Source organism: Gymnoscopelus braueri (genome assembly GCF_963280865.1).
Source record: "Gymnoscopelus braueri genome assembly, chromosome: 4".
Taxonomy (NCBI): domain Eukaryota; kingdom Metazoa; phylum Chordata; class Actinopteri; order Myctophiformes; family Myctophidae; genus Gymnoscopelus; species Gymnoscopelus braueri.
In genome coordinates this window covers 32,249,701-32,264,240 of record NC_137605.1, presented here as the reverse complement: position 1 = coordinate 32,264,240, position 14,540 = coordinate 32,249,701, and the positions used below count along the sequence as shown (strand labels likewise).

At 41.0% G+C, this 14,540-nt stretch overlaps 1 protein-coding gene across 1 annotated transcript; it reads right to left on the bottom strand.

Moving 5' to 3' along the window:
- Positions 1-499: 499 nt before the first annotated feature.
- Positions 500-12,882, bottom strand: cfap418 (cilia and flagella associated protein 418). Its single transcript, XM_080425622.1, has 6 exons — positions 12,716-12,882; positions 11,864-11,936; positions 10,624-10,688; positions 6,774-6,839; positions 5,940-6,035; positions 500-1,113 (listed from the first exon to the last, which is right to left on the bottom strand). Exons 1-6 carry the CDS (start codon positions 12,853-12,855, stop codon positions 954-956), a joined length of 600 nt encoding a protein of 199 aa, XP_080281748.1. The 5' UTR covers positions 12,856-12,882; the 3' UTR covers positions 500-953.
- Between the last annotated feature and the right edge of the window lie 1,658 nt (positions 12,883-14,540).

Below are 14,540 nucleotides of genomic sequence, written 5' to 3'. Positions count from 1 at the left end.
AAGAAAAGTTAACATACAGTATGCTGCTGGGGTGTCCATCACATTTTAAATGCTGCTTGAATCTCAGTTAATTTATAATTTACATAAGATTACAATATTTTAAAGATGGATAGTTTACAGACAAGTTAAGGATACACAAATTATTGGGTCTCCCATATAGCGCCCACTTACCTTTTACCACACTGACTTTACAGAACATAGCTTGCTGTTTAGCCTGTTTCATATTTTACTGGAATCTCTAATGGCAAGTTTGTGATTTACAAGTCTGTTAAATATCAGAACCAGCTGTTTTAAGCCGTTATACTTCGTCAAACATTTACCAACAGAACAGCATCTAAAAGTTGGACAGTAGATGGAACAATAGCTATGATAGCTCCAGTTTGCAGCCTCTTTACTTTCTCCTTAGTTTTAATCATTATCTATGTGCACCTTTAGTCCAAGGACCACAACTTTTTGCATTCTAATACACAATGAGAACAACTTCTTTATTAGAGTCAAGAGAAATAATCAATGGAAAGATCCCAATAATATACTGTACACACATAGGTACTCAATATAAATACTTTCTGACAAATCAAAACACATTTAACGATATAAAAATGTCAGACATGAATATATTCTGTTCTGAATTCAACATATGCTATTCAGCACATATTGCTTCCGCCTTCAGGAAGTGTTGTGGAAGTAAGAAACCATTAACATCTAAGTCTGGCTTCGACATACTGTAGGTGGTTACTGTACTTGAATAGCACTAACGGACAATTACATCACATCATTTGTAGGTCTCACAATGCCGCCTACTGTCACAAACAACATTGTCTTGTGTAACAGAGCATCATACACTGAATGTTTTCTTAAGAGACTATAAAAGTGTTGAAATCTTTGGTGAGTTTAAGAGAAGAACGAGAGAGAGACAGAGACAGTCCACATCCCAAGAATCGTCTGTCCAATGTTCAGGTATCATGTGTGCCACACACCCATTTAAGCAGTGTCTGGTCCCTCAGGTCTGCTAAATCTTCAGATGAGAACCAGCTGCATTGACAGGCATATGCCCGTGTCCCTCTTTTCCTCTTCAATTTGGCCCTCAGCTTCTGACTGTCTGGCATGTTGTTTCTGGAAAGGACAATCAGTAAGTCAGTCAGTCATAGAAAGCAAGCAAGAAAGCAAGGACAATAAGGATGTACATAAACTTCTTTAGTGTGGAGCTGGCTGAAGATATATTTTGGTTTGCATTCAATATACTGTAACCCATTTCCCCTTAGGTTATTGAGTGACCTCTGCAGGGAATTGATTGATTGATTGAATACTTTATTAGACAGAAATGTAAACAGCACAAGGTACAGATAGACATTTAGGCTAAAAGGATAACACAAAAAAGTCCTGGGGGCTTGTTTCCATTGTGGTCCCGAATAAATAAAGGCTAACGTCTGAAATGTTACATGGTAACCATGGCACCATCACTGCATTCATATAATTGCATTCATAGAGAGTTTTTCCAATTCTGGTTCAAGGTGGACCCATTCGTTCCATTTTATTTGATTGTCCTTTATGTGTGGTCAATCAGAGGGCAGCCAAATGTAGGAACAAACACACACAAAAAAAAAATCCCCCCAGAAAATAGGTATGTCAAAATACAATAATCTGCACCCAATAGAATCTACATGTCTAATAGTCTATTCATTTATTCTTTAACTGCGTACAATTGTATCCTACAGCTACTTTTGCTGTAAGCGTAAGAAAGGTTAAAAGGGTTAAAAGAATAAAAAGATTATAGGACTACATGTAGCTAGCACAGCTGCGGCCATACGCCGCCGCCGGTGTTGCCATCTTGTTCCTGTGAGTTTATGTAAAGGTAAGGTGATGAGATAAAAACAAGTGCTGGGTGTTGATGAAACTCCCACTCCTCCAACTCTTTGTACATCTCTGCTGTGAGTGTTCATTGTTATAATCATGCTGGCCTGCCAGCTCATATTAGTGTAACAAGTGACAACATGTCACCAGGAATTAAGCTTTCTACCTCCCAAAACCTGCACGTGAATACAAAATGGAAACAGAAGCACTGTGGTCTTCATGTCTAGTGAGACATGAAGACATGTTACTTCCTGTTAAGGTGGCTCTCCACCAAACAGACTTTAGCCAGATTCCATTCCCCAAAATTCGGTCACTCGCTCACTCTCCTCGCTTCCTCCACTCGCACCTAAGCCCCGCCCCTGCGAGGAGCCGAGGATAATTTGTGAGGACGGAGTGGTCGAGCGGTTGCCGTCAAAGGATCGGACTGCACTTAGCGTCATTTCAAAGCGACGGCAAATTCCGCGATCACTTATGACGTCTCAAACAGCTGGACCAGAGCCGTGGATGAAAATATACATGCATAGAATAATATGCAGGTATAGAATAATACAGAATAGAATAGACAATTCATCAATGTGGATGGCCACATTGTTATCTTTATAGTTAACATTTTGTGCAAAGCCATTTATTCCTGAAATAGTGAACGAAGCGCCAGGATGAGCAAACTTACATTTATGAATTAAATCCTGACCCGTCCCTCTTTTTGCTCATACAGTCCCCAGACCCCCCACCCCCCGCAGCAGTCCCGCACGGCACTGCTGCGTATAACAGCCACCGTATATTACAGAGTATGTCTGACTCTGAATTACATCATTCATGCAGGGTGGCATATACTCTTTTGGGGGGCTGTCTGGGGGGGTTTATAAAATCCTTCAAATGTCCGGGGTTTTGAGAGTTTGGGTGATATCCTCCCCACTTCTGGGACGAAGAAAAAAGAAAAAAACTCAGACGATTTTGTGATTTTGCTTGATATTGTTTGATAGCGAAATAAATCATGACTGATAGACATGAAAGAAGACCCTTCACAGCAAATAAAGAATTTTTAAATTTAAGAATCGGTTCAGAATTGAATGAGTACGGCTATAGTTAAATAGCGTTAAGTGTCCTCTTTTTGGGGAATTCAGAATATAGTCACCCTATATTCAGTCTATATATAAATACAATACATTATTTTAAACATAATCTTTGTCACAGTAATTTATAGTAGTCCATGCACTGCATTGAGGCATGCACGGAGAGAAATGAACTATCAGCTTTTGAGACAGTATAAGTGTGCACAATATATTACAATGTATATAATTGTATTATACTTTATATCATACAAAGCAATAAAGCCAGTGGCTTGTTGCGTCTTTTCAGTTAATTTACACTGTGTGTGTGTGTGTGTGTGTGTGTGTGTGTGTGTGTGTGTGTGTGAGAGATGGGCAACGAGTGATCGGCGGGGGCGAGGGGGGGGCAGCCGGTGTTTTCGGGGCATGGTTTCGGGTTTCAAGCATTGTTTGTGTGGCCACATGTGGAGGAGGACCATGTATACGTCACGGGAGAAGGGAAAAAACATAAAAAACGTCTACACGTGATGCGGAAGTCTGCCGCGGAGGAGCTGTGGAGAGTGGTCGAGCCTACACTTGATGTACACTCGCTAAATGCGGAAGTAGAGAGCCTCCTCGGCTCCTCCACTCGCCTCCTCCAAGAAGCAACTGAATAATTGGACCCTGAGCACATCCGGTTTGGAGTCGGAGTGACCGAGTGGGAGTGAGCGAGTGGCCGAGATTTTCGGGTATGGAATTTGGCTTTAGTGTTACAATGTCACACTTCCCACTTTTACTTTTTTTGTGAAAGACTGCAGTATAGTGAGTTTAATTGTGTGGCCACGCCGCCACGGATAGACGGACAAACACATCAAGTTACATCCAACGCCATGACTCGCTAGTTCTGGACAACTGCTGATCCGACCGACTTCATACTCGACACAGCACTTCCTTAGGACGTCTAGCCTGACACTCAGCCTGAATTTTCATTTCGTTTCACTCCATTATTCAGTCTGAAAGCCCTCTCAATGCAGCCCATTTCTGAGATGGGGGCGTGGCCAAAGTGGGACTCTTTTGTCATGGGACGCGATTGGTTCATACTGGATTATCCCGATCCCGATTCGTCGTACAGATTTTCAACCGAGAAACAACCGCCTTCGACAGCGTCACCAGACCCTGAATGCGAGGCAAACGATTCAGGGGGTGGAGCCAGGCTATAGGACGTCAGCAATACACACACAATGTGAAGGCGATTGGTTGAGCGGTTCTTGAGATATGCAAATACAGACATACACACTCAATCACATTAAACACAGAGCTTTGTGGAATCTATAGATAGATGCTCCCCAGAGGAGGGTCTCTGCTGATTTTGGCCACAAAATGGCCTTTTCTCAAGTGACACCCTTAGGCCAGACAATCTCCAATAGCACACACAATATCTCAAAATCTGATGAGAAACCTAATTTGCTCAGCAAGGATAATCCTACTGATTTTGGTGACCCCATGGCCTTACTTGCAGTGCCACCCTCAGGCTAAACTTACCACTTGCACACAAATGACCTTAAAATGTAATGGGCAGGTTGCCATGGAACTTGCTGAGGGCTACCTGGAAGATTAACCCTAACTATTCTATAGACCACATTTTTCCTTTAGTGCCATCCTCAGACCAAAATAGTAGATTGCAGGATGGCATTACTTTCCTCTAGTGCACAACTTCGGACACATTTTCCTGTTGAGTGTAAGGAGCAGAATAGCCTCTAGTTTCTGCTAGTGGGGCTTTTTAGCCTTGTAATGCAAAGCCATCTAATGCAAAAAAACCACTGACTTTTGGGGAGAGAACCAGGCAGGGGCTAACTTCCTACTTCCAACAACAGAAACACGTCATCCCTGGCTATCAAATTGAACAGTGGGTCCTCCTGTGGAGACATTCAAGGTGTCAAGAGTTCAATGTCACAGTGACATGTGCTTTTTCCAAAGCACATTTAAAAAGAACAACCAACAATACAATAATAAAAGGAATAAGACCATAAGAAAAAGAAAGCCAAATCCCATGCTGAGTTGAAGGAGGCATGAGCTCGGCCCTGGCCTCCCTAGGCTGGTAGGGGGAGTGTAGTGCCCAGGATCACTTAGCAAATTGGCACCGGGTGAAAAAAGGGTTACAAATCGAAGGATTAAAAAAAAGGGAAAAAAGAAAATAGCAGATTTATAAACTCACAAGATTGTGAGCTTGTAGATCGCCTATTTACTCTTTTGATTCCATTTTTAACATCTACTCTAGGGTGTTTCGGGTCTCGCAACAACATACACCCTCGTCCTGGTGACCCAGCCGGGGTTGATCAAGCCCTGACTTACGTCCCAGTAGCTACCCACGGTCAGTCCTCTTAGGAAAAGATCATTTCCCTAAGGTAGATGGTTATCATTTTAACCTCAATATGTTCCACATACCATGCCGTTATTGGATTAGAATGGGTGCTAGTGGATATTTGTGTTTAGCAAAGGAATAAAGGGTGGAGTGAGGATGTGGGGTTCATATGCGTGTGACAAATTTAGTTCCAAGGTTCAACACTGCCACCCTCTGGCCAAATAAATAAATAATCATGCAACTTGCGTATTTCCATTTCTGCAAGGCAGTCTGCTATATCTTCAAATGATACACTCAAATAATGTTAAAAAAGGAGAAATACTATACAACTGGGGAATATGATTTAATTTGCCTGCTCATAATATGATCAGGCTCAGCACATAAAAGCGATCTTTGACCTAGGACTCTGGGCTTTCATTTATTTTAATACATTTTGAGTAGCAAATTATAGCCCAATTTTGTCATTATAATGCCAAATAATTCCTCCCACTGCTGTATATATATATATATACACACACACACACACACACACACACACACACACACACACATGTACAGTATGTATGCATGCATGTGTATGTGTATATATATATATATATATCTCTCCCCCCGCCTTCCCTCCGCTGAACACAGCCAATTGTAGTATACAACTGCATCACTCGTGCGCTTAGTCTGATGCTCATGAGACTGAGACTCACCTCAGGAACAGGTAATCACAGGAGGCGTCCCATGCATAGTCATCAAATAAAAGAACGCGGAAGTCACAGGATGTACACCTCAACTGGTCGCATGACCTGTTAACAGAGATTCATTTTTATTTTCCATTACAATGTCTGTGTCTGTGAGTACATGAGTTTGAGGAGGGGGGGGGGTGATTATGAGAGTTTCTTATATTTTGAACACTAAAAAGTGAAATGACACAAAAGCTGGTTTCACACTTTTGAGGCATCATAAGCTAAGCTTCAGACAAATAACAGTTAAAGTGTCCAATCCAGAGTTCCCGCTATGATCTCATGTGGCTGGTGATCAGGGGAACGGGGTCAATTAATTTGTTTTATTCCAAGTTCTGGTTTATATACACATTTTCTCTAGCAGTGATGGCAGTGTTTGTTTTCTGTGGTTAATTGAAAGTATAAATCAATTGAGTAGGTTGGTAAGCCAATTGAATACAAAAAAGTGATATGTTCTCACTACACTGGAACAAATTAAGTGCATAAAAAGAGCGGCCACTCAGGAATCGGAGGGTTCCAGGTTTGACCCTCGGCTCCTCCTCCTCCTGTATGTTTAACCCCTAACTGCTCCTGACGAGCAGGTTGGTACCTTGCATGGTTTCCTCCGCTGTCGGCGTGTGAATGTAAAGCGCTTTGGATATAGGCACTATTTAATTGCACCATCTAACATTGATGAATGCATCATTTACTATAGACGCGTTTCAAGTTTAGCCATCGTCCTCAAGCAGAGGAATATCGAAAGTAAGACAGCTGGTGCTGAGAAATGTGATTATGGAAATTGCATATACTTAATATGAGCACCTTTTTGATATAGCCGTTCCAATGCCGTTTGTGATGGAGCTTCCTCCAAGAAAAACTGGACAGCATCTGTATTCACAAAGGACAGCATATTGCATGACAACAAATTATTACCGACTGTTTTTAAAGTTTATGATGTAAATAATTGCCCCTGCAAAATTATACAATAAATCATTAGCTTTTTCTCTCACTCTTTTTCTTTTTCCCCCAGAAAGGAATATGTATATTTAAGAGATTTAAAACCAGTATAAAAACACTGAAGCACTGCAAACAATTGTTTGCCATAAATAAAAGTCATACTTTTATAAAGACCTTCCATATTGGGAATTTCATTTTAGGTAACAGAACAATAACGTCATCCGTAATTGCCAATGGTGACATTGCCTAGAGATGATCAAGCCTGGGTGGTCATCTTGATGAAGGTAGACAGACTATATAAAGTCAAGACCTTGAGAGATAATGGCCGCGTTTCCCAAAGAGATTCGTAGAGATGCTGCGTTGAGCATCTGCGCAGGTTCTACGACGGGTCTTACGTGTGTCCACACAATCTGCGCAGTACCCTAGCAGGCACGTAGATTTCAGCTCATGCGTTGCCTCCGCAGCTTGCGTAAGAGCCTCCTACACAGCTGAGACTCGGTGAACCCTCATTAGTAGCAGTGTTGCCAGATTGGGCTATTTTAACAAAACTCATTGGGCTGGAATAAATAGCCTTGGACGGGCACATCAAATTTGGGCTTGTTAAGTTAAAAACAAGCCCAAATGTAATTATTAAATTAAATCAAATTAAAATTTAAAATGAACATATTTGGCGGGTTATTATTAGCCTCGATCATGTCACCAGACTACGCATAATAATTAAAGAAATAACCGAATTAAGGAGGGCTGTTTATTGAATTGGGCTGGTTTTAAGTTGTGCTTGAGCTGGAAACTGTCCATCAGATCTGGCAACCCTGATTAGTAGCAGCTGTTTGTGCCCAGCGTGCAATCGCTTCCCACGTCCAGGCGTTACGTGTCTGCTAAAACTACATTTGGGAGATAGAATGGCGTATCCTACTCTCCTCCTACTTCTGCGAGAGGCGTAGCCCTGCAGTGCTCTCCTACGAAGCAGTTTGTTACTAGCGCCCTGGGGCGGTAGTAACACCGATCGTAGCGAAATAGATCTATGAAAAGACCGACCGACCACACACACACACACACACACACACACACACACACACACACACACACACACACACACATTTAATTTATATATGTATATGTATGTATATATATATATATATATATATATATATATATATATATATATATATATATATATATATATATATATATATATATATATATATATATATATATATATATATATTGCGGCCGGGCCGGTGCGTAACGACAGCTTTTTTTTTTTTGGGTAGGGTGAGCGTCCTCTATGCATGAACCCGAAGTTTACAAATTGTACTGTACTCTCACGAATGATCTCTGATCTGATCATCTGATAAAAATATTAAGCAAGCCAAGTTAACTAAAGGACGTAAGACCCCAGTTCCCCTCACAAAGTGACAGCTGACGTCTGCAAGATATAAATGTATATGAAAAAAATGTTTTTACCAAAAGTCACAGCGTTTAGTATGGGTCGTCCACTAGCCTAGCGGTCTAGGCGCATGTCACACAATTTGGGAATCCATCAAGATAGCTGTCGCGGGTTCGACTCTAGTACCGACGACCTTTACTGTGTCTCTCTCCCCTTTTCCTGTCAGTCTATTGTCCTGTCCAAATAAAGGCAAAAAAGCCCCTAAATATATATTTTTAAAAAAGGACGCAGAATGTCCCATTTCCCAAGTTTAATATGTATAAATATATTTTTTTAAATAGCAGATTGCAAGCTCACAACGCCTCTTAAGCTTGTAGATGTAATTTAATGCATAAATATATTCAAACGTTGTATTTAGAGTGGACTGCTTCAGGACATCTGACAGTTGGCTCTGTCACCTCTTATGAGATGATCGGAATTTGCTAGAATTTATAAACACCGGATCCATGCATATATAGGGAAGCAGTGAGCTGGGATTGAACCCGAAACTCCCACTCGCCAGCACGACACGTTACCAGTCATGCTAATTAGCCTGAGCTCGATAGCCAGGTCTTTTGCACGCCCTTTCTCGTTTTGTGTTGTTGAAAGTCTATTCTCGGAGGTGGGAAGCCTCTCAGCACCCCACCTACTCTGTAAAATACACTTTTTGGGCAGAAAATAAAATATGTCAGCGAGACGGAAATTATTTTTATTTACTCCACAGTGCCCTCTACAGATTTTGGTTAATGGTAAGTTCAATCCTACAGATCTGTAGAGGGCACTGTGGAGTAAATAAAAATAATTTCCGTCTCGCTGACATATTTTATTTGCTGCCCAAAAAGTGTATTTTACAGAGTAGTTGGGGTGCTGAGAGGCTTCCCACCTCCGAGAAGACTTTCAACAACACAAAACAGCCTTTGCTTTGGTGAGTAGCGAAATGGTTTTGTTTATTTTTACTACTCTTGAGCACTCGCAGGGCAGCGGAATTCCTTGTACAAGCGCAGAGCGAGGGGTGTTCCAGGGCGTTAGAGGGAACACACTAACGCTCTGAACCAGGGCTACGCTGCTTCGTCCTTTATGCATGAACCCGAAGTTTACAAATTGTACTCTCACGGATGATCCGATCGTCTGATAAAAATATTAAGCATATGGCAAGTTAACTAAAGGTATATAAATGATGCTGAGCTAAACATGTTTCCTAAATTTCGAAGTTTTATAGTTAAACGTTATGATGAAAGTCCCCAGTTCCTCTCACAAAGTGACAGCTGTTGCGCTCAACATTTTTATGAATGGTTAAAAAATCTTTTGAAACTAGCAGATCTACAAGCTCACAACGCTTCACAAGCTTGTAGATCTGCTATTTTCAAAAGATGTTAATACATATTAAATTTGGGAAATGGGACATTTTGCATACCTTTTGGTATTTTAAGTATATTTAATTTACTTGCATAATGGGGACACTTTAGTGTTTTATTTAACTTGCAGATGTCAACTCACCACTGTAATTTCATTCATAAATATATTATTCAAAAGTTGTATTTGGAGTGGACTGCTTCAGGACATCTGACAGTTGGCTCTGGTATTTTTATGATCCATTTCACTTTCGCAAAGGGTGTTTAAACTGCAGTGTAGCGGCAGACAGCACTACGTAGTTTACGTCGGCTTTACGTAGACTTCGTCCAGGAGGTCTTTACGTCTATGCTGTCTCGCGAATGTAGTTTTAGCACACACGTAATGAGAACCTGCGACGATGGTGTCTCCTGAAGCCAGTTTAGATGCCACGTTGGGCACACACAGCTGCCACTAATGAAGATAGATCGTGGCGGGGTTGCTACTGCGCATGTGCGTGGAGGCTCTTGCGCAGCTTCTAGGCTGCGTCTGAGCTCATTTTCGTTTGGGAAACCTGGCCAATGGCAGTTAGCACTAGTCTGCGACCATGGAAAATCAGATAATGGGATGTAACTAGCGGAACGGTTCTAGAAGTGATGATTTCTCATACCAAACGTTTCCCATCTACTATTCAGTACTAGAGCGGAATAGTTTCCCGGAGAGATGGAAACTTCACCTTTTCAAGTCTGACTCTGAGCCATTACTACCACGCTAAGGAAAGTGTAATCCACCTACAGTCTAGCTATGACATTATATATTTATGAAAGGCCATTCTGTTGTGTTTCAAAGCCCTTTGCTACAGAGGCTCTTTACCTCCCTCTGTTACTTTACAACCTGTAGTTACTCAATCAGTCAACATGTAAAGCTGCGGTCAAAATCTTGAACTAATATACTTACTTTCTCCCTCCTATTTGAGGCAAGGGCTTCTTGCCTGTCTCTGGCCCTTTTGACAGCTGCCCAGTCTGAAAAAGTTTAGGAAAATTCATCATGTTAATAAAATATACCAACATGTGTGAAATCTGAGTAACAATAATCTAGATCTATGCAAGTGCATAAATCTGAAGCAAAACACTAAGATGAAGAAAACTGGCCTATTATGCCAGAAATTCAGCTATGTTGAGTGCATTTGAACTCTTTGTATGGTAGATATCTCATCTGTATGAAAATATGTCTCGTAGTCAGTCACACGCACATCTTAAAAAGGTGCTGGGTTGAAAATCATCTAGGATGAAAAGTACAGAAACCTCCACACATTCTCACATGGTACTGTATTTTACTAGGAGAAAACGTTATTAGGGGTCAACGTTTCAGGTCTCAACTTCAAACCTGACGAAGGCCTTGTGGCCCAAAATATATTAATTTTGTTGTACAATCTCGATGTCCACACTATGTCCAGTTGCCCACAGCACTGACTGAATCCCCAGACTTCAGTTAACACCTGTGAGTTCAGCTCAGCATAAATGCGTTGAGTGCAAGGTTCTTAAAATGTAGTAAAAGAGAAATGGGACAAAGATAGGGCTCGCAACTCACTTTTGTGCTCCAGGTTTTATTCAAACAAAACAGCTGATGATACGACGTTTCGACCCTTTCGGTCTTTTTCAAGTATACTTCCTTGAAAAAGACCGAAAGGGTCGAAACGTCCTTTCGGTCTTTTTCAAGTATACTTACTTGAAAAAGACCGAAAGGGTCGCAACGTTGTATCATCAGCTGTTTTGTTTGAATAAAACCTGGAGCACAAAAGTGAGTTGCGAGCCCCATCTTTGTCTCATTATCACTGTTCTTACAGTTAAAGCTCAGCACCAAAGAACAGAGGATGTGCGTTATTTGTTTTTCTGCAAAAGATAAATGGGACAGCATTTTGTGACTTGTGATGACACATTACCTTGACAATGGCAGCTGTTGCTATAATCAGTATAATGTGAGGATCCTATACACAACTTAATTAATTGGAGTGCTTGATGTTTGCTGCCTGTTTATGCTACCTGTACAGCAAATAACTGAACCTACTTACAAATAACTGAACCTTCTTATTGGAGTCAAGTGCACACCACCGCTCGTCCAAATAAATACTCATGTACTTCCCAAATTTACAGTGGGACATTGAGACTGGCCCTATGTAGGTTTTTCTCACACTCACCTTTGGATGAGAGGAGTCATATTCCTCGTCTAATAGCTCTTCTAGTAGTGCATCAATATCTTCGGTGTCACTTCTAGGATGTATAAGGCACAACAGGAAAACACAAGTCCATGTCATTACTTTACTATATCAGGTTATGGTGTATATGAATATATTAGCTATAGTCCAATAGGCATGCAGGTTCTTCTCATTTAAATTTGACATGCTCCTTCAAGGTGATATTATACTAGCTCTGATATTATTTTTGCACCACCTCCAACTTGATGTATATACTTGCCACTATGTTGGAGCACCTTATGTCTAACAGCTCTAACCTCATGTAGCCTAGTACATACTGTACCGGATGGATATGCCATGTGTATTATGCAGATAGCTTTTGTCCCCCCCTCCTTCTTCCTTTATGGAAATAATGGAGCTTGCACAAAATTTCACCCACTTGTTTACACCTGTAAACCGGGGTCATACCTATGTTCCCCGGGTTCTATGTTCCCCACTAAGGTTATGGTTAGGGTTAGGTTTAGGTTATAGAGCCATGAAGGCTTCATCATGACATGTTTTCATTCTATCTAGAAGACAGCGCTCTTTGACAACTATTTGACAACAGATACTGTACATGATCATACATTTAAACTGTATTTGATTTACATGGGGGCTGTAACGTTTGTTTATGTTGGCAATGTTTGTAAACACTGAAGTAAATTTGGATTGGGCATTTAACATAGTTTAGCTCCAGCTGATAAACGTACAGAAACTGCAAGACCGACAGGATATTCAAAATTAACTTCATAATTCGAAATGAGCTACTACTGTCGACCTGCTAGCTAACGTTAGCCAATGTTGTATAAAACATGCCTGTGTGTTCTCTCCCCCTCGCTTTCTTTATCGCATTTCACAGATTTAACAGGAGCCGTGTGAGCTGGAGGTCTGATGGAAACGTCTTGACAAAACTTTGATTCAACTTCATCAAGCAGGTCGTCCAAGTCGTCATCCATAGTGTTGGTGTCCTTGCTAGCGTTAGCTGGCTAGCTAGCTAACTTGAGAGCACACTGTGCTAAGCACTAAGCAAGCACGCATCCTGTTCGTTGCTAGGTAGCGACGAGACCAGTGTTACCAGATTCTGCGAGAGGAATAAGCAACCAGGTCTATGAAAACAAGTAACAGTACAGTAAAAGCGCCCAAAAGAAGTGACTAGGCTACGGCTATTTTTGAAAATAGCAGATCTACAAGTTCACAACGCGTGCAACGCGTTGTAGATCTGCTATTAAAATATATATATATATATCTTGGGGGGAAAATTGGTAATTTTTGAACATTTTTTAAACATTTTAACAACACAAATCTTGGCGGGGTGTCCCTGGCACAAAATATTTTCAGGTGGGGGAGGAGGGGGGGTCTGGTCTGACGTATGAGGACAATGAAAATGTTTGAGAGCCACTGGTTTAAACAACATTAGGAAACAAGCCCAAAAAACTGCAACCCGCAACCATAGATATATATCTATGCCCGCAACTACCAATATTTACAAGCAACTTTACAGAAAAAGAAGCCCAAAGTGGCTTATAATAAGCGAACATGGCAACACTGGACGAGACAGACATGGTTGTGACAGAAACTGGTGGTCTGAGCCTCTAGAGGTCGCTGTTGACCAGTAACCATACAGTAGCGCACATCAGATCAGGGTGGCATTCTAAATAAAATAATAGTATAAGTCCCATATGGCAATAGAATCCTTTAGCAAATGCTTATCTAGTAGCATGAATAGACTTCTTGACAAAAGCTGAGCAAAGAAACGAAGCCTGTACATTCATAGCAGGCTGGAACCTAGCCATGGTTCACATGGTATGACAGTCATGTTTCAGGGCTAGCTGGAACCGATACAATGGTCACACATTTTATTGTAAACATCTATAAAACATAGCACCATGTTAGTCAAAATGTTCTAGCGAAGGTTTGAATGTAGTTATGTTTGTTTCTAACCATGTGAGACATTTAATAGAAAGGAAAAAAAAGTGTATCGTTGTCGGCAGGATTCGAACCTGCGCGGGAAGATCCCAATGGATTTCTAGTCCATCGCCTTAACCACTCGGCCACGACAACTTGATAGTATTACACCTCATCCAGTAAAATTTTAAATATCTCAGCATGCCTCGGGCTCGGGGTGTATGTTTCAGTATCCTTGTTAACTTGTCATTCGCTATAAAATGCGTTGTGGGGAATTCGTGAGTTATTGTAATTAAGGTCATTTTAAATATGTTCAATTTACGATTTGTGTTATGTGTTGCATTTTCATACGCCACCATGACCGATAGGGGGTAATACAAGGCACGGAACAGCGCCTCAATCCAACGGTAGGCTACTTCTGCCTGCAACTTTAGGAGAGAATTCTCAGCAATCGTTGTCAACTCAAGACTCAATACATCTCTTTTGTTTAGGACAAGAGGAGAAACCCACCGGCCTAGCCTACCGCCTACCCACTACCCAGTCCCACTCCCAGCCAAATGATTGTCCAAGACCAAGACTTGACCGATAGACAGTTCTTTTACTGAGATTTACTATGATTTGATTTATCTTATCAATTTTAACTTAAATAAAACCAAGAGCTTCAGAGAAAATAAAACAAACAAATTAAACTACATTACAGTTGTAAATAATACAAAACACAATTAAAACAAAGCGT

Coding starts and splice junctions, on each gene's coding strand:
- cfap418 (XM_080425622.1), bottom strand. CDS start 12,855: ATGGATGACGACTTGGACGACCTGCTTGATGAAGTTGAATCAAAGTTT. Junction 6,036..6,773: donor GGAACGGCTATATCAAAAAG/GTGCTCATATTA, acceptor CTCTGTTAACAG/GTCATGCGACCAGTTGAGGT. Junction 1,114..5,939: donor TGTGATTACCTGTTCCTGAG/GTGAGTCTCAGT, acceptor TGTCCTTTCCAG/AAACAACATGCCAGACAGTC.